A 26,721-nucleotide genomic window follows, 5' to 3' on the forward strand; every position below is an offset into this window, starting at 1 on the left:
CGTTTGATTAGGCATGAATTTATTAGAAGACATTGAGCAATACAGTAATCAAATGACATGTATATAGCACCATTGTTAATCATGATTCATTGTTGTATTTATCTTATATAAGCATACATATACATTTGCAAATTGAGTCAATTTGAATAATTTTAATGCAGAAAAGACCATAAAGACAGGACAAAGAAATGCAAATGAAGCAGTAAGCAATTTATTCAAATTAAGGACTTCTAAATGCACAGTTTTACACTAGAGGTTGCAACAGTAAAGAACAATAAGCAGCAGTATATCCACATTACACCATCATAATGAGGCACATTTTTGGGTTACCATATATACCCACACATAAGTGGGGTACTGCAGTATATCCACATTACACCATCATAATGAGGCACATTTTTGGGTTACCATATATACTTACACATAAGTGGGGTACAGCAGTATATCCACATTACACCATCATAATGAGGCACATTTTTGGGTTACCATATATACTTACACATAAGTGGGGTACAGCAGTATATCCACATTACACCATCATAATGAGGCACATTTTGGGGTTACCATATATACTTACACATAAGTGGGGTACAGCAGTATATCCACATTACACCATCATAATGAGGCACATTTTTGGGTTACCATATATACTCACACATAAGTCTGGTCGAGCTGCAAACATCATAGACCCTGATCTGCATAATGTGCTGGAAGTTCAAGGTCAGTAGTATTTGTTGTGTTGATTATTCCTGACAGATTACTTGTACATAAACCCAGTTGTATGATACAGTGGCAGATCTGTGCATTTTGAAGTCCAGTCTGATATATATGTAAGTAGATACATTATGTGCCAAAAAACTTTTACAAGTTTTACATATGATTTTCATGTGATTTTAACCAAGCGTTTTTCTGGCACAAAATCTTATAAACTTTTAATTTGCAAATGTATGGTTTTAATTTTGAAATAACAGCTTGTTCACAACGTTACATTTTCTTATTTGTAATGATGAAGAAAATTGGAAAAAAACATACAAACTGAAGTTTATATTTGGACATGTAGATTTTTATCTAGCAAATTATGAATACATGTATGAGATGAGAGGGTCAGAGTACAGATTTAAAAAATTGTAGGTACATAACAATGTTGAATATTCTGTTTACCAAACTTTAAAACATGAAGTCATAGCATTTGATAACGTAAACTGGACACTCGTAAGACTGATAGAAACATCCACTTTTCAGAGGGTTATGTTTTGAGAGGTGCCAAGAAAGCAGAAAGCATTTCCAGAGCCTTTTTGAATCAAGGAGTACAATATAAGACCATGTCATCAAGAAGGAATTTATGTTGTGAGTTTATGTATTTTGTATTTGTTACAAAGTTAGTATTTCAGAGGATTAAAATAATACAAGTGGTTAATGATTAAGTATAACACTTGCAACACAAATTAATGGAGATACACATGGATTACTATTGCATGTATCACTTAGTTTAGAAATCAGTCACTTGATGTTGGACCTGAAATAGGAATTGCCTTGGATTGTCAAAACCAATGATAAACAAACCCAGTTATTTTTTTATTTATTTTGCATGATGTGGTGACTCTGAATTTAGTTCCACGTCCGTTGTTCTCATACCTAGTGATATATTCAGATTTTTGTCTCAGAGGATCAGAGACTGTAAATTTTCCAACACTGAAAGTTATCTCTAATTCTGTTTGGAAAGTCTTAGAAATTGTTTGCTGTTTCCTTATCATAGGGACTTTGTCTTAAAGAGACAAGTCAACATGTTACTGCTTGGCAGATGGTTTGGTGGTGTTGTTGTTGTTGTGGGGTTTAACGCCATATTTCAGCACGTGATAGGCTATGCATAGTGGCCAGTATTAATGGTGGAGGAAGAACCCGGGAAGAACCACCGACCCACGAGAAGCTACTGGCAAGCTTTCTCACATACCCACGTTAGCTGAATCCTAGACTCGAACCCACACAGACAGAGGTGAGATGGCAGTGATCCGTAATGAAGAGCGCTTTAGACCACTCAGCCACTCGGGGCCCCGGCAGATGGTTTGGACATGATTTTCAGTGAATACACAAATATAATATTGCATACGTATTATATTCATGTATTTAAGTTGTGCCAGACTCTGAACCCAGAACTGTTGTTGCTGCTCGATTGACTTGAAAGCTTGAGTAAAACAAAGTGCTAAAGTATTATGGGAAGGTACAGACAAAATTTTGCCCCTTGGACAAATTCACCCCATCAAAATGAAAGATAAGACATTATTCCCTCCCCTAGTCTAAGCTCAGCCCTTAAAAAAACAAAACATCACCAAATATATAGTTTTGTGTATCAGCTTGTGTCCTTTGATAAAAAATGGATATTGTGCGGGTGAAATGTTAGACCGTAACAGACAATGAGATTAAGAAGTAAAGTGTGTGTGCAGGTGAAACATTAGACTTTAAGGAGATCAAGATTCCTAATGATCGTTTTGATCTAAAGACTAATTGCATGTACATGTGTTTTGTCACCCACCTCACTTTCATAAGTACTGAGTTGACTGTATTTGACCATTAATCATTATATTTTGGGAAGGACTTAAAAGTTAAGTCATAATTTTATTGGATAAATATGCAATCCCATAATTAAATTAAATATGGGGAATATTATATTGATGACATGTCACATTTCTTATTTTTTCCCCTTTTCAAAATTGGCCAGTATATTTGTGATGGTTTAAAACACTTAAAACTTAGACCTGGGGGATGATTATGTCCTTTCATGGGGGTGGGGGAGGGATTCTGTCTTTCGCCCATTATGATGTGTCATGTTTATAGTTGGTTACATGTGAGTAAGGTCAATGCAGTAGAGACTTTTCAAGGAACAAAGTTTGAATTATGTTGTGATTGTCATCAAAAGAAACACAAACATATATATTGAATGCAATAATAGATTTCAACCTAATCTATGCAAATCCTGATTATTCAGAGTTGGGCCTATTCAAACCTTATAAAGTACCATCTCTTTGTAATGCAGTTCATGACAGACATAATAGTGATCAACATTATGAATACATCTGTATAATGGTAAGAGATATTTCAAGAAAAAGACCATGTCATACTAGTGTATTAACATGCAAAAAATATGGTCTTTAACAGCATAATCACATGACATTTGTATGATTAGGTCTTAGAAGCCAAGATCTGTTAGTGAAATAAGTAAATTAGTGAAATAGGTCAATTAGTATTGATTAAACAAAACTGAAGCAGTTTAATGGGATTGGTGATAATACCTTTTTTATTGGGGGGGTGGGGGTGGGGGCAGCTGTATACAGAGGGGATTTATAGTGGGGGTTCACTGCATGTGTCCCTACATTATTGGGACACATTACCATTATTCATGACCTAAGGCTGCCAATTAGCAGCTGTATGCTCATGTACTGACATTTATGATAATGAATTTTCTAACGTAACTGACATAAGATGCTGTAGTAAAAAGAGTGGATCTGTCATTCGTTTTGATATTTACACATATTTTCAAGAGGGAACATGATGTCATTTTAAAACAAATTGCTGTTGTAGATTTAAAAGGAAAGGTAATTTATTTATAGAAATGCATACAATGCCTCCATTTTCCTCTAAATATATAGTAATGAAGTTCAGACAAGGATCTGTAGAGAACAATGCAGAGTAATATGTTCATGTCATGTCATGTGACCGACAGGGCTGTTTGCACCTGGTTACCTTCAAGGCAGATTAACTTTGTGTGGGAAAATTGAACATTGTCTCAAGTGTCCTTGTCAATTAGATTACAGTTCCATGTAAAGAAATGGAACCTGTTGGAGAGTTTACATGGGAAAATCTCCTCCTGTTTTTCTAATAAAAACTGTGAAAAAGCTTTTTCAACAAAGAAATACTGCAGGTCAGGTTTTGGAGAATTATAAACAAACTGAGGATCAAGACAGATTTCAGTGTGATCAGTTGTATCATTGAGGATCAAGACAGATTTCAGTGTGATCTGTTGTATCATTGAGGATCAAGACAGATTTCAGTGTGATCTGTTGTATCATATGTGATTTTAATTTAATGTTTGTTCTGTCATGAGTTTGTTCAAGTCAAATTAAACTCGAGTAATTAGAAGAAAAAAGTTCAGAGTTGCTTCACATTTTACTTTTTATATAAATTTCCTCATCTTATAGTTTGACATTCATATTGCTTTTCGGTGCTAGTGGTGTTGTAACTGAACATTAAGATTCTGTGTTTATATTTGTATAAAAGTTTTGCATGGAATATATAGTAGCTGGTACGTTGTTGCACATGCCAAACGGTATGTTCTTTAAACCCTCATATACAGTTTTGTGTACTTCTGTCATAAATTTCAGCAATGGCTGTGGGGGTTGGGGTGGAAGAGGCACACAAGTCTTAATCCTGTAGTGCTCTTTAATACAATTCATCAAGCAATTTCATTACGCTTCACTCATCTGCACGATGAATTATACTGGGTTTATTCTGCACATCTTTGGATCTGAGGCAACCTCATTTTATGTCCCTCTGCAAATATGGAAGTGACATACAGTGCAACTCCTATCCATTCATCTCTCATTAGGTTTAGTAAGAGAGCTGATTACAAATTAGGCAGTTGTGACACAATGCATAATGACCTCATGCCTAATAATAGCCCTACTTGGGTGTCTTGAACCCTGAGAGCATACTTTGTAGAATGGCAGCTAAGTTTTTATAGGTAGATTTAACAGAAGATGTTTCTGCAACAGAATTGTAGAAAATCCCATTTATACGACTTAAAGGGTGGATAATATCCATACAAGTGGAAGTCAGAGTAAATTTATGTTCTTTATTTCAGCAATTTAGGCTACTGTCCTTTATTACATACAAGAAAGGTCACTATATTGAAGTGCAATGCACTTATGGTACAACTGTCAGAGCTTAAGTACAGCCTGAGGTTTTTGTCTCGTTAATAAACGGTCTGTAAAATATGGACTTAGAGATCAAATTAAAGTATATAATTTTTCTAAAAACTGGTGGGCTTACCAACATTGCTCTTAATATTTTTTCTCGAATAGCTCGGTAAATTTTAAAAAATACAGTACTCATGGTGAACTAATAGAAAATTATTTCTGGAACAAAAGTTACAAAAACTCAGTGTGACCTACAAAAAACTCAGAATCAATGCAACCTTCATATATACCAGCCTCAATCTGAAGTTTATGGCTTGGACATATAGAAAAGTCCAGAGGAATATAAAAAAGTAATCCTTTCTCAGCATTCCATAATAACTTGTATTATTTATTATACATAGGTTCTGTTGATTGTTGGTGCCTTTCATGTCAATTTTGATGCATCCTTTTTAATGTCTGAAAAGGTCAGTGCATAAAACGATTTAAATCTTATATTTTTTCTTTCTTTCAAAACTGAAATAATCTTCAGGACTTCCTCCACCATGGCTGTATCAATTTAAATATGTATAGATATGTGACTTAAGATTCTAAATAATTAGTATGTAGATTGACATTAATAATCATATTCATTTAGTTTTCAATTTCACCAGTCAGTCTTATAATTAAAACAAATGTACATCAAAACAGAAGAACAAACGTATGTAGGTGCATATAAATCGGTAAGTACAAGAATAAGAATAAATGAATGAAAGAATGAATAAGCAGATAAATATGAAATGAATATAAAAATAGACAAGCAGGAGAATTGCAAAATATATGAATTTACACACAGATGTGAATAAAGAAGAGGATAATAAAAGACCATAACATTTCACAAAATGGACACTTTAATTTTACTGAAACCAGGAAAAGTAATGCAAAATGCAACGTGCAAGATGCAAATTAAAACAATGAACAGAAGTCACTATTGAATGGTTTTTGTTTTAATTTTGTAGACCAAACAATAAAACAACTATCTTTTCTAGCTGATAAATAACTAATCATATTATCTCGCCAAACTTGAGGTCCTAAAGACTGTAAAACAAGTCCTTATTTGTTTCATCTATTAAATCTGCCTTATACTTTATATTGGAATGTTATTTTGTAGACATTGATATGAGTGTTATTTTGTAGACATTGATATGAGTGTTATTTTTGTAGACATTGATATGAGTGATATTTAGTACACATTGATATGAGTGTTATTTTGTAGACATAAATTTGAGTGTCATTTTGTACACATTAATATGAGTTATTTTTTTGAGTTATTTTTTACACATTGATAGTTCACAGAGTGTAAGGTACAGTTGGCATAAGCATAAAATTGCTTATCATCCTAAAACATTCAATGTTACAAGCCTGTCTTTGTATAGGTAGAAACTGTTTCATCTGAAAATACTCCATGATACAAGTCTGTCATCCTTTAACTGAAGTTTATTCTGTTATTAAATGAAGTTGCAAGGGTGGGAAAAATTGATTTCATAAATGGAACACGTGATTTTCAGTATCCTCTAATTGCTGTTATTATTAACTACAACAATGGATATACTAAATAAATGCACCAATTTATCCAAAATACAAAATTGTATGTACATATATATATATATATATATATATACATAAAAAATATGACTAGTTATATATGTATTCACTTCTTTTGCAGTGAAATGTTGTATCATGAACAAAATGCTTTGAGCACAATGCCTGTATACTTCTTGCTGGAGAGACATACAAAAATTAATACACTGCTGCCTGGAGCAAATACATTTATATTTTTGAATCACATCTGTAACTGTTCATTTTAAAAGTTGCAAGGATCATAGTAGTTCCCCCCCCCCCATTCAGGTTTAAAGCTTCAGTAACAACACTTTTCACAGCTTTCAAGATCATAGTACACACTGCACATACAAGTGGAAACCTAAAGTCCAGTTGATTCATATTTTAGTGTTAGTCTTTACATGTATCCTTATTACAAATCATTTTTTTTGCTGCACACTGAAGAAAAAGAACCCTAATATAATTATCTCAGTAGTTATGCAAGAAAGCCATTTATTTTGGTAGCATTTCAGTAGCAGATATTTGTAGTTCTTGATTATCCTAAACTTGAAGAAAAGTTGGAGAATATTGTATTGTACACTTTTATTTAATAATCACTCTTGAACACAATTCTTAAATTTTTCTATCAGTACATGTTACTTAAACTGGTTTTTGTTTTTCCTTTCAAGACTGAGTCTGATGTTTCAACTTGTGCTTTCCGTGTCTTGCCTTCCTAATGTCATAGTGGTCCTTTAGATACTTTCTGCGGAATGATGGATGTTGAAGTAATTCCGTAAGACTGGGTTTTGGTAACTCTGTAACATGACCTGTCTCAGATTGAGATGTCACCCTTCCAGTGCAATTGGAATCTAAAAGAAAGTAATAATGGATGTATATCATCAGACCTATATAATATCGCTTATTTGGTAAAGACTGGTAACATTTTTCAGGCAAAATATACTTTGGTTTCAGAAACTGGGGAGAGAGGGGCTTGTTGGGGGATGGAAATTTTGTTGAGTGAATGATGTTTTACTTAAGTAATTTTTTTTAAAAAATTGGGATGACCCATCTAAGTTGTTTCCATTAGTTATGATGATCTGTGTATACTACCAATATGTCATCGTACAAAATGGCACCACCCTACCACTGAGAAACCTTCTACAGTTGACTGCCAAGTTGGTATGTATGTTGATAATGTATCACATTGTAGGCCATGTATCATGAATTGTAGTACTAAGAGGCAGTGGCTATCATGCCACGCCTAATTAAAAGTAGCATTACTGTAATTCATGGGAAAAATAACGGCGGCTATGAAGACCTCAAGGGACAATTCCAGCAACATTTCTAAGAAGTGAGGATTGAGTAAATGTAACATTTTTTGTCACTTAACGATCAGAATTAGGCCTTAAGTTGTCTCAAAATGTAAACTTGCCACATTCCTTATTTAGAGGACTGAAGAAAAATAGATTAAGTTTGAATAAATCCAGATATTTATTATGTTTATGCATAAATTCCCAAATTGACATATGTATAAATTCCCAAATTCAAGCCATGCTACCCATCTTAAGATTAGGTGCAGTCTTTTAATTCAGATAAACATGTCACTTGAGTCATATCGCTGATTTAAGGAGTTAAAACTTGCAAAGTGGAAGAATTTGGTTTGTGTACGAGAAGGAAATACCGCTGTCTCTATTTCCACTTTGCCTGATTCATCGGATAATTTAGTCTCAGTTTACCTTCTTTACAAACTCACTCTTGCCATATCAAATCAATGAGACTGTTTCCTCCTTGCATAATTAATACAAAATACTGGTTTAGAAGTAAGAACATTGTTGTTAAAAAAAGAAAGATGGAAAATGCCAGATTTGTAGTAAAAGTTAGGTTTTATTATAGCCAATGAAATTTGAATCAGTTCTTTGGGTAAACATGTAAATTATAGTGCAATCTGATCAGCAGATTGCTAGCTTTTGAAATGCAAAGATTGCTATTCATTTATTATATCAAACTTTACATAAACCTTTACCTAAGCATGCTGGCTGGCCTATTTTCATAACCATGAGTCTAATTTCTGTTGTCTCATTTTTTCAGCCTTGAAAACCCGTACCATTTTTATGCTGTTAATGACAATGACGTTCTTGAAAAATTTTGTTTTTCTTTTACCCCATGAATATTTTATCAAGTTTTCAACATGTGCTTCAAAAACAGTAGCCCACTACCTAAGATTGACATGGACATGAAAAATAAAAATGCTTCAGGGCAAATAGATTTTTACATTGGGCATTTACATTTCAACAGCTACTTGCCCTGGCATGTCTTTGATAAAGAAACAAATTTCTTGGGCAATAAATAATGCCTTACCTGGTGACTCCCAGAATTCCACAGTCAGTAAGCTGTGATCATCTATCCAGTCTTTAGATTGATGGAAATGATAACAATCCCATAATGCAACATGTCCTTTGGGTTGGTTCCCAGTTTTTGTGTAAGTTATCACTCTCAAAATTCCTTGCTTGTTAAAAAAGTTCTCCTTTGTCTTAATTGGATCCAACTGATGCAGTTTAGAAACTGTAGGATACCCATATCTATCCGCTAGGAAGGGTCCAAACGCAATCGGAAGATAGATATACTGTAATCCACCGTTTCCACTCACACTGTCTCTTCCATATTTGGACAAGCGAATCAATTCCTTCCCAAGCGAATGCGAACCTCCTATCTTGTTGAGTGAATAAGAAAGTCGCAGAGCACTCGTGTCATGGATAAGTAAGTCTTTGCTGTTGTTTTCACAGCCAATAAGTTTCAGAATTTGATGATTATTATATGTGCCATTATGGTGAAGATACCCAGGGTAGTTATCTTTGAGCTGCTGAAAAGCTGGAAGCTGCAGCTGAAAAAAAGACAGAAATGTAATCATTACAAATGATAGGACAATAAAACATATTTCAGTACATATTGAGAATTGCACTCTGAAAAAAGATTTGTAATTTTTACAAATAAAGCCCAATAAAAATGGCAATAGTAGTAATGAAATAAAGAAAGAAATGGAAAGAGTGACCTAATACTAATATAAATATGAAATCATATGGCAATTTTAACTAATGTCCTTATTTTGAGTATTTTATACTGACCACTAGATGGAAGTAAACTTAACATATTTTGTAGACATTAGGTTATATAAAGGAAGGCTTTGAGGTTGTTTTAAGTTATTTCATGGGGGTGTAAGGATTGCATATGTAGGGCATTTGCCTTTGAAAAGGAAGGCTTTCTAGGTTGTTCTAAGTTACTTCATGGGGTGTAAGGGTTGTATTTATTGGATATTTGACTTTGTAAAGGAAGAATTGTGATATTGTTCTAAGTTACTTTAATGGGGAGGGAGTAAGAATTGCTTTATAGCCTCCTACTTTAAGGACTTCAATTTGATAAAGGGACCTAAATAAACAAGATGGCAGCCAGCCCTATTTACTCAAGATAGTTTACCTTAGCTTGCTCTGTTCCTGAAGAGCTCTTATGTATGAGATTTGCTGGTGGTGCAGATAGTGACAAATAAGGCATGTGAGGGCTTTTTATAGGTGCCTGATGTGCTCTTTGTCTCAGCAACAAAAAGGGCACCTGCTGGGCTCTTGTACCATATTAGCTTAGACCATATTTTGTTGTGTGTACAAAGGCTTAAGATATTTATTCAATCCATGTAGGGCGACAGGATGTGAGAAGTAATAATGTCTAAATGATATACAGTTGAGTTCACTTAGCATGAACTTTTATTGTCCAGAGGTATTTATTTATTTATAAAAATGGAATTTATGCCAATTGAGTAATAAATACATTCATGATATTAACATCTATACTTAAATACCAGTACTTAATCTCCAGACTATGGGATTTTGTGTGCTAAAATGGTCATATCAATTGCTTCTCTGCTAAATATATGCTCATGTAATGAAATTCAAGATATACCATTATCAACTTTTCTTTTGCAGTGTTTCTATTAAAATTAGGTAAATATTAATGAATTTTTAAAACGTTATTTTGAGTAAGACCAAATTCAGCAATTTTTCAGAGAAACTCAACAAAAATTCAGAGTCATCATCTTACTGCACATGCTACTTTTAAGAATTTTTTTTTTACTGGTAAGTAACTTAAATAAGTTAGGCACATAGAACAGTAAAGGCATTGCAGAAATAAATATAAAAATTAAAGACATCCGGCACACCTTTATTTAGCAAAGAATGATATGATGTATTGATTTATGTTTGACAGGCCACTTAATTAATGTTCTACATCTTTACTTCAAAAATGTTTGAATGTTACCCACATTTTATTATACAGAATTACATGTGCAGAGTGTTTGCAAGGATCCTCTACAGTAGAAAGAAGAGACTAAAATTACACTGGTCAACAGTGAAATCATTACTGACTTGAAAAGGCCCTAATCTGTAGTATTTTGGTGTGCCGAACACGAATATAACCGTGAAAAATTTGTATTGGCTCTCGTTTTGAAGATATTCATATACCTCATTTTCTATGTTTCACTGTGTAAATTTCTCCAGTAGGACTGCAGCAACATCCGGAATAATGATGTAACATTGCATAATACCATCATGCTCACATCATCCACAGTTGATTGCATCATTTTCTGATGCAATGCAATACTAATGCCATGCGGCTGCTGAAGTAAGTTGACGTCAGCAGTGTACTATACATGTGTAGGCCTATTATACTAATGCCAGGCGGCTGCTGAAGCTGACGTAAGCAGTGTACTATATAAAGCCCAGTCAGATAGGTTCAGCATTTAAAATATTTTAGACGTTGTGCGAGACAGTTCAAGCTACTGTTACATAAAACTTATTATTTTATCCATTTACGTACAATAAAGAACAGTAATGCCTCGAAAGTGTGTTAATACCGCGGACAATTTTTGCTATATTTGTGGGGAAGTGACATTTACCAACCAGAAGAAAAGTATCAATTCTCAAGTGAAGAAGGCATATCATCTTTACTTCGGATGCAAGGTTGGTGACCAAGACAAGCCTTGGGCTCCGCATATATGCTGTGCTACATGTACAACACAGCTTTCACAGTGGTTGAATTGCAAAAGGTCATCAATGCCGTTTGCAGTCCCAATGGTGTGGAGAGAGCCAAGCAACCACCTAAATGACTGTTACTTCTGCTTGGTTCCTCCTCTTTCCGGCGGAATAACGAAGCGAAAGAAGTCGAGAATAGTCTACCCAAACATTCCGTCTGCATTAAGACCAGTTCCACATGGTGAGGGACTTCCTATTCCAGAACCTCCAGCAGAATATTCTCTTGATTCATCTGACGAAGACAAAGGTGAGTCGACCTGTTCTTCTCCTGGTCCATCAGCATGCAGTGATCCAGATTTTCACTGCGGTGCATCATCAACCCCACACAGAATAACACAGGAAGAACTAAATGACCTGATTCGTGATTTGGACTTATCAAAGAACAAGGCAGAATTGCTAGGATCAAGACTCCAACAATGGAATCTTGTAGAAGAAGATGTCACAATTACTGCATATCGAAAGCGCCACCAGCAATTGGAGCCTTTCTTCAGAAAGGAAAGTAATCTGATATTCTGTTCCGATATTGAGGGCCTCATGAATGCTTTAAAAATCACTCATGACCCACAAGAATGGAGACTATTTGTGGACTCTTCGAAACTGAGTCTCAAGGCTGTGCTTTTGCACAATGGAAACATTCTTCCATCTATTCCAGTAGCGTATGCTGTCCACATGAAAGAGACATACGATAACTTAAGGCAGCTACTGAATTCCATTGAGTATAACAAGTACAGCTGGCACCTCTGTGGTGATTTAATGGGACTGCAGCAAGGATATACAAAATACATGTGTTTCTTATGCGAGTGGGATAGCCGAGCAAGGGAAATGCACTACATGAGGAAGGAATGGACTCACAGGCAGAATGTAGCCATTGGAGAGAAGAATATCCAACACCCAGCTCTGGTTGAGGCTCAGAAAATCTTGCTACCACCCCTTCACATCAAACTAGGTTTGATGAAGAACTTCGTGAAAGCCATTGACCGGACTTTGCCAGCATTCCGATACCTGCATGAAAAATTCCCTCGACTCAGCGAAGCAAAGATTAAAGAGGGAGTTTTTGTGGGTCCTCAGATTCGAGAGCTTTTCAAAGATGACCGGTTCAACAACTTGCTGGAAGGTGACGCGAAACAAGCATGGAATGCTTTTCGCCTAGTTTCTACAAACTTCCTCGGAAATGTTAGGGCAGAAAACTATAAGGAACTAGTAGAAGACATGTTGATGAAGTATAAGAAACTTGGTTGCAATATGTCTCTAAAGATTCACTTCCTTCATTCCCATTTGGATTTCTTTCCTAGCAACTGTGGTATTGTTAGTGATGAACACGGCGAACGTTTTCATCAAGATATCGCAACAATGGAACAAAGATACCAGGGAAAATGGTCCACTACAATGCTGGCTGACTACTGCTGGACACTCCTCAGAGATGCTCCCGAACAGCAGTACAAGAGACAGGCGAAGAAATCTAAGATGTAGTCAATGACTTGATTTTTTATAGGTAGGCTATTACAGTTGACCTTTTACTATTGGAATGCATTTCGTTATGTAAACATTAATTTCTTGCAGATTACAAAAAAACTAGAGCCAATTTTGCAATTTGACTGTCATATTCGTGTTCAGCACATAAAAATTGATAAGAATTGACTAATTTTATTTCAGTAACATGACTTTTGTAAAAATTTGTTGTCCAGTGTTATCTATTAAATAGGCCATTTTCATCTATAAACATAATGTCTGTTGGCCAAGACAATGTACATGGAGGATATATACACATTTTTAGTACAGGTTATCAGTAGAGGAACTTGATCTGAGTGCATGTTTATGGTGTCAAGTTTTAAGTGGAAGGACATCAGATCTTGCATGACCCAAAGAGTCGAGTGTGTTCTGATGTACTTCTGCTAGCAAGCACACTGCAAGCACCCAGATCAAGTTAAAATACTGATTTTATAAATATATATATATATATATATATATATATATATATATATATATATATATATATATATATATATATATATATATATATACACTATGTTTTTCATAATAAAAAGACTGCAAGGAAGGTTTCAGATCGGCCTTGGGAAAAGTAGCCTTTATCGTGAGTTGGAAAAGTAGCCTTTATTGTGAGTTGGGAAAAGTAGCCTTTATTGTGAGTTGGGAAAAGTAGCCTTTATCATGAGTTGGGAAAAGTAGCCTTTATCATGAGTTGGGAAAAGTAGCCGTTATTGTGAGTTGGGAAGAGTAGCCTTGATCGTGAGTTGGGAAAAGTAGCCTTTATTGTGAGTTGGGAAAAGTAGCCTTTATCATGAGTTGGAAAGAGTAGCCTTTATCGTGAGTTGGAAAAAGTAGCCTTTATCGTGAGTTGGGAAAAGTAGTCTTTATCATCAGTTGGGAAAAGTAGCCTTTATTGTGAGTTGGGAAGAGTAACCTTTATCGTGAGTTGGGAAAAGTAGCCTTTATTGTGAGTTGGGAAGAGTAGCCTTTATCGTGAGTTGGGAAAAGTAGTCTTTATCATCAGTTGGGAAAAGTAGCCTTTATCGTGAGTTTTATAATGATATATATAATAATACAAGGAAATATTTCACAGGTAAAGTGTGAACAATACGTTTGCATGACTGTCATTTTTCAATGGATATAAGGAAGGATTTTACTTGTTTATTGCAAACATGTATTGTCCTTCATGGATGAGCTAAGTTTATTGTCATTTGTTCAGTAATGTTTAATTTTCAAGATTGTGACCAGGACCTTAAATCCAGATAAAATTATATCACATGTCAGTTTTCTCACATGTAATTATGAGGGCTAACATTTGGCAGCATGTTCTGCTAATTAAATTTTCAAATACATTGATTAATATGTAGATCAAGACATCCTTTGACTTTAGTACTACATCTGAACCTTTTGTCAGCAGTAGCCAAACCCCCTGGTTAAATATTTCTTTGCAGGCAATAGTCAAAGCCCCTGGTTAACTATTTCTTTTGTATCAAAATATCTTTAAGAAAGTATGTTATCTTGATTAGTCTCAAAAAGATAGATTTTTTGCTGTTATCAAGTTATTTTTCCCAGCATTGGTGACCATATTAATTGTGTTTGATCTCATGACAGTATCTTGTATCCTTGTATTCTGTGTTGTAATTACATGTGACAATTGACGTCTATTAGAGTAATATTGCATTTCTTTTGATCTTTAGTACTACCTTGTGATCTGGCCCTTTAGTGCTTCATATTGATTAGAGGGGGTCCATTGTTTGTCCTTTTGGCGCAAAATATGAGCTAAACCAATTTTTGTTCTCCTAGCTCTCTTTAGGATTTTGGTATGGAAGTTGAAAAACACACATCTTCCAAAACCCGTAATATCTATTCATAGAAAACTGTTGACAGTTGTGGAATTTTAGAGTCTATGATGCAGGAATTCATACTACCGGAAGGTGGCCTCCCTGGAAAAAAATCTGGATTTGATGTTGGTAGATACTTGACTATTACGATTTCAATTTGTAAGAAAGTCGTAAGTTTATGATTAAATATGGAGATTTGGTCATTCCTGTTCATATTTAAGCTCCATATTTTATATTATTCATCTATATGACATGGTGGTAACTTGAAATTCTAACCATGGGACACAGCTGGATAATAATATATTCATTGCAGGTTTACGTGTTTAGGCATCCTGCACTGATAAACTATTGTTAACAGACTTGATGTTTGTCAGAAGTGGTGTGAAGAGCATTGTTGGGTATCTCCATAGGGGGTGAATTCCCAAAAGACAAAGCAGTTTTAATTACAATTCAAGACAAAGCGTGTTAGCTCTGCAGGTACTATATTTATGACATGGAGGGATGACTTGAACAGAAATAATTTTGGTGTCATACAGAACTTTGGAATATTTGATACCTTGTTTGCAAGTTGGATGATTTATATTGGCTGCCAGCAGACCAAATCAATAAGCTGAGACAAACACAAATTTTTTGTGTTGTTGCCTGTTACATATTTTAAATAAACCATCACTCACAGATACCTGATAGTGAAAATGGTTGACATATATCACATATTAGCAAATTACTCACCTCTGATGTTTAATGAAAGAAAGACTATATTATCAAGTAGATTTTGGGTTTTGATATTCAAGATAGGAATTGACAGCTTAATCTGCTAGGGGTGGCTCTGCCAAGATTGGGTTGTTTTCTTCTCTGTGACAAGATGGGATTGTTTTCTACTCTGTGGCAAGATGGGGTTGTTTTCTACTCTTTGACAAGCTGGAGTTGTTTTCTACTCTATGACAAGATGGGGTTGTTTTCTACTCTGTGACAAGATGGGGTTGTTTTCTTCTGTGGCAAGATGGGGTTGTTTTCTATTCTATGACAAGATGGGGTTGTTTTCTTCTGTGACAAGATGGGGTTTTCTACTCTGTGACAAGATGGGGTTGTTTTCTATTATATGACAAGATGGGGTTGTTTTCTTCTGTGACAAGATGGGGTTGTTTTCTACTCTGTGGCAAGATGGGGTTTTCTGTTCTATGACAAGATGGGGTTGTTTTCTTCTGTGACAAGATGGGGTTGTTTTCTACTCTGTGACAAGATGGGGTTGTTTTCTACTCTGTGACAAGATGGGGTTGTTTTCTATTCTGTGACAAGATGGGGTTGTTTTATATTCTACGACAAGATGGGTTTGTTTTCTACTCTGTGACAAGATGGGGTTGTTTTCTATTCTATGACAAGATGGGTTTGTTTTCAACTCTGTGACAAGATGGGGTTGTTTTCCTCTCTATGACAAGCTATATTTTTTTCATCTAAGATGTTTGTAAGGATAAGGTCTTGCTTTTGCTACAAATCAGAGCAAGAGAAATTTTTTAAGCTTTTGGGGTGCCTTAAATGTTTTTATTCCAAAAATGTTAGCGCCCCATACCCTGAAAATTAAACAGTTCTTTAAATGAGTAAATCAAAGAGAATACCTGTACTTGCTTGACTGGAATGTTTTAATATAAACAATATCTTGAAACCATGCTAACATTTAAAAAGCAAATGTTTAAATATTAATGATAAATGCAGTTGCCATTAACAACAAATCTTAAAACATTTTCCTAACAGGCTCGAATTATGTCCATATACCACACATGCCTCGCCACCAATATGATTCAATTAAAAGGCAAGGTTCAAAGCCAAACAGGGGCCATAATTCCATAAATGTTTTCCTTGAAAATGGTGAATCGATCTAGACCTATGTCTTCTTAATGTAAAGCCTCATACAAAATTTTATTAAAATCCTGACATCCTTGAAAAGTTTTGAAAACCTGATGGACAGGACAAATGGACATAGATAACTCAGTGTCTACTCCTTAGATATGGTGCAAGTTTATTTATTGTAATTGCAAGGTGAAATAAAAATGAAGGAAAAGACTTGCCCATATAGAACAGCTTTCTTTGTTGATTGGGTTAATGAAACACTTACAAAGCCATTCATAAAAAGACTTTGAAATCATGTGATAAATCTTGAAAAGAAATCTGTAGTGTTCCCAAAAAGTCCATAAATATACCTGAACTGACTCTCCTTTGCAGGTCAGGTTTTATTTGGCTTTACACTTTGTAGGTGTTATAAACAATAACAGGAGCCTTGATTAGGACTCTGTGTGGTCAGTTTTGAAAAATGCCCATTATGGCAAGTTTAAGAGTCAAATATCTTTCCTAGTATTAACTTTTACAATGGTCAGTTCTCATCTTACAAGCCCAAGTCAAAGGTTAACTAGGGTAGCGTGAACACAGGTTCAGAGGTCAGAAGCATTTATTTTATGCAAGTTGATTGGTCAGACATTAACTAACTGGTCAAGGTAAGAGGTTAGCAATGACAGTGAGAATCTGTCTTCTTCCATTGTTTAGAAAATATAATAAACTATTCAGCCTTAGTTGGCAGATTTAAGTACAGGTTTCAAGTACTTGTCAGTCCCCATATAAACACCACATGTGGAGCTCTGTAAATTTAATCATCATAGAAAAGGTGAAAGGCTGTATCATAGCTTCTTTCTCATCTTGACCACTCATGGTACAAATGACTTCTCTGGTCAGTGATAATAACGGATAAAACGATGACCACTGAATGCCATAGAAAACCAGGATCCAGTCTGAATGGTCAGCACATGAGTGATAGCAATCACTATGACCTGATGGTCATAAGCACGGGTCAACAGCACTTGATGAATCTTGCTGATTTATTAGAATCTATCAATTTACTCTTCCAAAAGAAAACAAAGGGTATCTGGAGTATTGAATTCAAGACAAGACACATTGCAGGCTATCCTATCCTGGAAATTATCACAACACCAATGCATTATCAATGCATCTTGCTAATCCACTAGAAATTAAATGTTTCTAATTTGTATGTCATGTGGAAAAAGCGCACCTACTGTTGCCTTGGAAATGGAATAAAACTGACCACGGCAATGGATCAGGAAGAGCAGCACCATGGATTAATTCTAATAATGTGATTTTCTGATCATGTGTCAAAAATGTTTTATTAATCGCATTTCAGTGCCCCAAAAGAGAAGAAGAAAATGATGACCATTTAGCATTGCTAATTAGAACTGAAAGAGCATATCCATATAATATAAACTCAACAAATTAAGTTTCTGTTTTAAAATCTGACTTTTCTTTGTATATATGAAATGTTAATAAATAGCAGTAAAACTTGGAACTTAAAAAATAATCTTAACGGTCTTGCTTATCAGGAAAATTCGCAGTCACTGTGTTACCCACACATTTGCATGCTCAAATACTAACTTTTTGAATCTTTTCGGATAGGAGTGTGTTCAAGAAAATTTGTTGCATTTATCAGGTTAGATTTGGATAAGCAATACATTTTCAAGTCTTTCCCTTGGTCATTGATTTCATTTATAAGTGTACTGTTTAGACAAGTGGTTTCTTAAAAGTGATGTTGACATAGAGATTCCTGCACAGTATGGTTTCTTGTAATGGTAAACACTTATGTATATTTAATTTGTATTATCTGTTGGCTTTTCCTAATGATTATACATGTATTATTTGTGATTAAATTCACAATACGTTAAGTTGTTTTTCAGTTTAAATTTGTATTCTTGGGAGATAAATTATTTGGTGAACTTTACAAAGCTTGTTGTTTCTGCTATACACAACACATAGAGTCCTGCACATAATGACTTTTCTTGTAATTTGTTTGCTAGAGATTCTCTCTCTCTGTCTCTTCTCTCTCTCTCTCTCTCTCTCTCTCTCTCTCCTCTCTCTCTCTCTCTCTCTCTCTCTCTCTCTCTCTCTCTCTCATAAAGATTCCTGCTGTTAAATAATGATAAATAGAAAATATTTAAGTTAATGGGGGGTGGGGTGAAAATGTAAGAGAGCATTCAGCAAGGCTGTGGTTTTAGATTTAAATTAATAGTGGGAATACATTGATATCAATATGCCCCTCTTCATCTGAATGTGAGAAGTATCTCACAGGGATCAATTGAGACCTTTTAACTTAGGTTCCAAGTTACACTCTACCACACCATAGCACAGTCCTGTTGAAAAACTACAGTGGATACTGTTATCAGGAAATAGTAGTATGCTCACGCTAATGAAGTTGAAAACCTTATGCACCCAGTCAGTGATACCCATGTCAATTTCGTTGCAGTTTTATCTCGATTCTTCACATTTTTTTGTGAAGTCCACATTGCTGGAAATTCAATATAACAATCACATTGGCATCTACATGTTTTGGACATCCATCCATATAGGTCTTGTGTGGAATTTTATGGTATGTGGGGGTGGTGGATTATAGGGTGCAAGAGAGAGAGAGATCATTCATGTGTGGGATTTTATGAGATGTGGTGGTGAATTATAGGGTGCAGGGGAGATATTATTTATGAAAATGGTGTAAAATGCATTTATGTTTAGGTTTTAATGGCACAGCATTACAATTCTGGTACTGTAAAGATTAGGTTTCCACAGTGGAAGCAAAATATTTGTAAATTCTTCATGAAGATAACCCTTGCAACCAGTAGTCAAACTATACTCATGCAACCAGTAGTCAAACTATACTCCTGCAACCAGTAGTTAAACTATACTCATGCAACCAGTAGTCAAACTATACTCATCCGACCAATAGTCAAACTATACTCATGCAACCAGTAGTCAGACTATACTCATGCAATATAGAAGGTAATTGCTAAAATTCTTTAAAGCGGTATATAAAGTTCAAAATTAGTGTTAGCAAAGGTAAAATCCTAAAAAAAAATAGGGTCAACATTACTATAATACCATATTTACTCACTTATAACAGTCCAACTGCAAACTGCACACACCCAGATCTGTCGTTGCATAATGCAGCAGCAGATCTGGGCCTGTGCAGTTTGTTAGGAATAATCAGTAAAACAAACAACATAGACCCAGATCTGCAAGTACATTATGCCTTGGCAGATCAGGATTTTTGTTTGCAATTTTAATCAACTTATAAGTAACTATATATGGTACTTTAAGTCACGAAATGAAATCTTCATTAAAAAAATTAGCAACTACAATTGATGGCTTGGGTTACTCTATTTTCTCTCTCATTACCCCTATAACACTGGTCAACAGTGAAATCATTACTGACTTGAAAAGGCCCTAATCTGTAGTATTTTGGTGTGCCGAACACGAATATAACCGTGAAAAATTTGTATTGGCTCTCGTTTTGAAGATATTCATATACCTCATTTTCTATGTTTCACTGTGTAAATTTCTCCAGTAGGACTGCAGCAACATCCGGAATAATGATGTAACATTGCATAATACCATCATGCTCACATCATCCACAGTTGATTGCATCATTTTCTGATGCAATGCAATACTAATGCCATGCGGCTGCTGAAGTAAGTTGATGTCAGCAGTGTACTATACATGTGTAGGCCTATTATACTAATGCCAGGCGGCTGCTGAAGCTGACGTAAGCAGTGTACTATATAAAGCCCAATCAGATAGGTTCAGCATTTAAAATATTTTAGACGTTGTGCGAGACAGTTCAAGCTACTGTTACATAAAACTTATTATTTTATCCATTTACGTACAATAAAGAACAGTAATGCCTCGAAAGTGTGTTAATACCTCGGACAATTTTTGCTATATTTGTGGGGAAGTGACATTTGCCAACCAGAAGAAAAGTATCAATTCTCAAGTGAAGAAGGCATATCATCTTTACTTCGGATGCAAGGTTGGTGACCAAGACAAGCCTTGGGCTCCGCATATATGCTGTGCTACATGTACAACACAGCTTTCACAGTGGTTGAATTGCAAAAGGTCATCAATGCCGTTTGCAGTCCCAATGGTGTGGAGAGAGCCAAGCAACCACCTAAATGACTGTTACTTCTGCTTGGTTCCTCCTCTTTCCGGCGGAATAACGAAGCGAAAGAAGTCGAGAATAGTCTACCCAAACATTCCGTCTGCATTGAGACCAGTTCCACATGGTGAGGGACTTCCTATTCCAGAACCTCCAGCAGAATATTCTCTTGATTCATCTGACGAAGACAAAGGTGAGTCGACCTGTTCTTCTCCTGGTCCATCAGCATGCAGTGATCCAGATTTTCACTGTGGTGCATCATCAACCCCACACAGAATAACACAGGAAGAACTAAATGACCTGATTCGTGATTTGGACTTATCAAAGAACAAGGCAGAATTGCTAGGATCAAGACTCCAACAATGGAATCTTCTAGAAGAAGATGTCACAATTACTGCATATCGAAAGCGCCACCAGCAATTGGAGCCTTTCTTCAGAAAGGAAAGTAATCTGATATTCTGTTCCGATATTGAGGGCCTCATGAATGCTTTAAAAATCACTCATGACCCACAAGAATGGAGACTATTTGTGGACTCTTCGAAACTGAGTCTCAAGGCTGTGCTTTTGCACAATGGAAACATTCTTCCATCTATTCCAGTAGCGTATGCTGTCCACATGAAAGAGACATACGATAACTTAAGGCAGCTACTGAATTCCATTGAGTATAACAAGTACAGCTGGCACCTCTGTGGTGATTTGAAGGTAGTTGCCCTTTTAATGGGACTGCAGCAAGGATATACAAAATACATGTGTTTCTTATGCGAGTGGGATAGCCGAGCAAGGGAAATGCACTACATGAGGAAGGAATGGACTCACAGGCAGAATGTAGCCATTGGAGAGAAGAATATCCAACACCCAGCTCTGGTTGAGGCTCAGAAAATCTTGCTACCACCCCTTCACATCAAACTAGGTTTGATGAAGAACTTCGTGAAAGCCATTGACCGGACTTTGCCAGCATTCCGATACCTGCATGAAAAATTCCCTCGACTCAGCGAAGCAAAGATTAAAGAGGGAGTTTTTGTGGGTCCTCAGATTCGAGAGCTTTTCAAAGATGACCGGTTCAACAACTTGCTGGAAGGTGACGCGAAACAAGCATGGAATGCTTTTCGCCTAGTTTCTACAAACTTCCTCGGAAATGTTAGGGCAGAAAACTATAAGGAACTAGTAGAAGACATGTTGATGAAGTATAAGAAACTTGGCTGCAATATGTCTCTAAAGATTCACTTCCTTCATTCCCATTTGGATTTCTTTCCTAGCAACTGTGGTATTGTTAGTGATGAACACGGCGAACGTTTTCATCAAGATATCGCAACAATGGAACAAAGATACCAGGGAAAATGGTCCACTACAATGCTGGCTGACTACTGCTGGACACTCCTCAGAGATGCTCCCGAACAGCTGTACAAGAGACAGGCGAAGAAATCTAAGATGTAGTCAATGACTTGATTTTTTATAGGTAGGCTATTACAGTTGACCTTTTACTATTGGAATGCATTTCGTTATGTAAACATTAATTTCTTGCAGATTACAAAAAAACTAGAGCCAATTTTGCAATTTGACTGTCATATTCGTGTTCAGCACATAAAAATTGATAAGAATTGACTAATTTTATTTCAGTAACATGACTTTTGTAAAAATTTGTTGTCCAGTGTAACCAGTGTGACTTTGTGGTCAACAATACAGAATGTATTTTAACTGAGAGAACAGCAATAACTCTGCTTTAGTTTCTGATGTAAAAATAATCTGCTTTCTGAGAAAAAAGAAAAATTAATACAAAGAGGATAAAGTTTATGTGTATGCTTGAGATAATAATAATAATAATAATAGTAATAATAATAATACTTTATTTTCACAGAGTACAACTCATTTAGCTAAATATTAGCTACTCTTCTCAGGGCATACAGCATTCTCTATGTGGACATCATATTTTTAAAAAGAAAAGAAGTACTTTATGTCACACAGATGTTCAGCTAAAAACCTGTATAATTTACATCCAGTATATTTAAATGATATATGTCATAGATTTGATCTGAAGTAATATTGCTGGTTTTGGACTCAAGATCGTGTTGAATTATGAAGTACTCTTAAAATAAAAGTACATCTTTGATAAGAAACATTTGTTTAAAAAGAAGTCAGTTTAAAAACTGAAATATGTCAGCAGATGATACCATTCGGTCAGCATCATGTACAGTTGTGTGATTTGGATTTTTAACGTAGATTTAACCAAGTATTTAGTCATATAGCTATGATGTCTGCATTGTGGCAGTTTATAGTGATGTCTAGATATAGCATGATGTCTCACCTAGTCACATTATCCTGACACGAGGCTGCCCAGTCCTAACACTTATCTCTTAATGCTGAGTGTCTAGTGAGGCAGCTGTTAGTACCATTTTCATATGTCTTTGGTATGACTCAGTGGGCGTTGAACCTGCGCACTCCCCACCCACCCCACAACCGAGGTGGATGTTCTAACCACTAGGCCATCATGTACAACTGTTGCTTAATCATTTGATGTTAATAATAGGATATACAAAAATGACTAGAAATATGATTTAATGCATATTAATTACTATATGTGATTAATAATCATAATAAGTTAAAAAATCACTATAATATGCATAGATGTGATTCATTATGTACTTTAAAAGCCCTATTCTTATGGTCCTTTATCATTACTTGTTCTACTTCTATTCGTGTAGATAAGTCATGGTGTGATAATACATTATGGCATGACTCGCTGGATATTGCATGGTACATTTAAGTTGATACAAATGGTAGTCTTATTTTCGTGACAATTTACATTTGATAGATGGAACATCATGTGTCATAGTTATTGCATGAGGTGTGTTCATAACAAGTCTTGGTGTCAGAATGATGGTATAGAAGTGTACCATTCTCAGAATAGACCATCGCTATGCTTTTATGGATTTAAAGCCACTTTTCAGCACATGATAGGCTATTCATGGCATCTGGTAGAAGGAGGTAGAACCCAGGAACACCCTGAGAAGAACCACCAACCAGGATGTTACTGGCAAGCTTTTTTACATAACCCTAGTTGCCTGGGCCAAGACTCAACCCCACACTGACATAGGTGAGATGTTGGTGATCTGTAAAAAGTCAATAGCTTAAGATCACACAGCTGCCTAGGGCCTTCTTTAAAGACTAGAACATTTGCACTTACCATATATACTTGATTAAAAGCCAGGTCAAGCTGCAAACCATATAGACCCTGATCTGCCCTGTTTTACTGATTGCTCCTAACAGACTGCATGCATAGACCCTGATCTGCCCTGTTTTACTGATTGCTCCTAACAGACTGCATGCATAGACCCTGATCTGCCCTGTTTTACTGATTGCTCCTAACAGACTGCATGCATAGATCCAGATCTGCTTGTGCATTATGTGAGGGCAGTTCACAGTTTGATCTGACTTATAAGTGAGTATAGATGGTACATCTACTAGCCGTGACCTAAACCATCTTCTCTTTCCATTGTTAATGGTATTCTAATAAGAAGAACCTTTGTGTTTTTTTAAAAATATTAGTATATGAAATTGCTTGAGCCATTTGATATGGGTTTATATACTTACATCAATCCAAACAAAGTGAAGATTCTAGTGTACATACACGTTGAGACCATTTCAGAAAAAGGGCCTATTTCTTTGCTATTTACAGCACTCTCTCACTATAAGGCCCTCCATTTTAACATAGCTCCTGTTATAAGGCCCTTCATTACAACATAGTTCCTGTTATAAAGCCCAACATTATAACATGTTTTCTGTTATAAGACCCCTCATTACAATATGGTTCTTGTTATTAAGCCCTTCATTACAAATTGGTTCCTATTATAAGACCCATCATTATAACAATTTTTCCTGTTATAAGGCCCCTCATTACAATATGGTTCTTGGTATGAAGCCCTTCATTACAATTTGGTTCCTATTATATTAGGCCCATCATTATAATATGGTTCCTGTTTTAAGACCCCTTATTATAACATGGTTCCTATTAGAAGACAAGTTTTCTCCTGGATCCCATTTTACTAATTGTGTGTGAAATCATGCATATCATGAATTTTACCATAAGTCAGTCACACTTAAATGTTCCCTCATTATAACACCATTCATTGGCATCATAGATTATGCTGCCTTATAGTGAGACCATCTTATAATGAAGTTTGAATTTGCTAGCAAAATAGAATCCATGACAATACTTACTTTATTAAAAAGTAACCTTGTTATAATGAAGGGACATATATTGTGTGTGTGCTGTATAATGAGTTATGCTTTGATATGGCCACCATGTACAGCATTTTAATGAAGGAATCAAGTACTTTATTTATCTTTTGATGGTAAGTCATCTCATTGCACCTATTGCACTTTACCCCTCAATCTCATGGGGGTGGGGGTTGCCTGAATTTCAAGACTTACTTAATGAAGTGAGTAGCAGTTCTTGATGAAAAGGATATACAGCTGGGTTACATGTTTAGTCAGTGCCATCTAAACATTTCAACTCCACATATTTCACATTGTATGGCATTTATTTGGATTTGTGAGGCTTATTAAGCACTGTTTTGATGTGATTTATTCCTATGACATTTAATAAGGCATATGACTGGCCACGGAAAGTAATTGCACAATAAAACTACACTGCATCTGTTGTTTGCATAGTGGCTCTATAGAATTGACTGGTATCAGAACTTGACATGCTAGAGAGCATTTACAACAATGGGAAAATCTTTACTTTTTTCATCCCACATTTTACTTGGCCAAGAAACATTGTTGTCACTTTGGATAATTTTAGTAGTTTTTTGTGATATGTTTGTCATGCAGTTCACATTTTGGTAGTGGTGAGCTGTTTTATACTTTGATAGCAGGTGTTTCAAAATTGTCTTTCTGCTGGAATTGATTGTGGTTTTGATTCGTGTTTCTTTAAATATCCCACTTCATCCCAGTGAAAACAAAGTGATAAAAATTATCACCCACTCATAAAATTACTTTCAAATTGATTCCAGTTGGTGATAAATATAAAAAATTAATTTTCTCAATCAAAAATTATGATTTACATAAATTGAGTCACATTTACATGTTGTCCCCCAAAAAGTCTCTTGAAACTTAATAATTCTCACAAATTTAAAAGCTGTGTGACTTGTGTTCCCAAATTTGTTGATCTTTGACATATAAGGTATTATATTCCGATTTACTGTTGATCTGGAATTCTTCATGCAAAGAGCATCAGTACAGCACACAATGGGTGTTTATATTTCTGTGCATGAGGACAAGCTGGGAAGGTATGTAAGTGGTAGGTGATCACCCCACAGACTGGAATGCAGTTTTTTGTCCATCAAAAATTCTTTAGTCCTGGAGGGTACATGACAGTTGAAGTCCAGTCTTTCATAAGTATATAAGAATGACATGCTGATATGACAATTTGCTATGCTGAATGATATCCATAGGTATTTTCAGATAATGAGATAATGGCTTTAGTTAGGAGAACCCTGGCAAAAATTAGCAGATTATTTTTGTAAATAGGCCAAACTATACTCTCAGACCATTTCTGTTAGTCAAGCTCTGATGTGGCCAGCAGAAGATGCCATTTTTTTTAATAAACCAAAATGGGATTCTCTGGTGTAATTCAGAACACCTGCCACTACTATCAAGGTGATCAAAATATCACAATTTCTTAAGGTACTATTGAAATGTGACAGATATCTGCCCCCTTATCATAAAAAAGGTCAATGAATTTAGATTTTATGAGTCAGAAATGTGAATAAATTCAGTGGTAAATCATATACCCACAATTTTAACTTGCATATGATCAGGGTAGATTTATAGTTGCTCATGTAGGTCAGAGTTGA

At 35.4% G+C, this 26,721-nt stretch overlaps 2 protein-coding genes across 5 annotated transcripts in view; one reads left to right on the forward strand and one right to left on the reverse strand.

Moving 5' to 3' along the window:
* Nucleotides 1-26,721, forward strand: part of LOC149794872 (anaphase-promoting complex subunit 4-like) — a 194,249-nt gene that overhangs the window by 101,497 nt on the left and 66,031 nt on the right. The gene's annotated exons all lie outside the window — the stretch shown is intronic.
* LOC149794873 (uncharacterized) overlaps nt 3-26,721 on the reverse strand; it is a 43,308-nt gene continuing 16,589 nt past the window's right edge. The window contains exons 2-3 of the mRNA XM_089964523.1: nt 8,844-9,366; nt 3-7,354 (exon numbers count right to left, since the gene is read on the reverse strand). Coding sequence (XP_089820649.1) covers nt 7,170-7,354; nt 8,844-9,366 — 708 coding nt within the window. The 3' untranslated portion in view covers nt 3-7,169. The remainder of the gene's footprint in view (nt 7,355-8,843; nt 9,367-26,721) is intronic.

The sequence above is a fragment of the Sinohyriopsis cumingii genome, chromosome 7 (assembly GCF_028554795.1).
Source record: "Sinohyriopsis cumingii isolate HCF-2022 chromosome 7, ASM2855479v2, whole genome shotgun sequence".
NCBI classification, from domain to species: Eukaryota; Metazoa; Mollusca; class Bivalvia; order Unionida; family Unionidae; genus Sinohyriopsis; species Sinohyriopsis cumingii.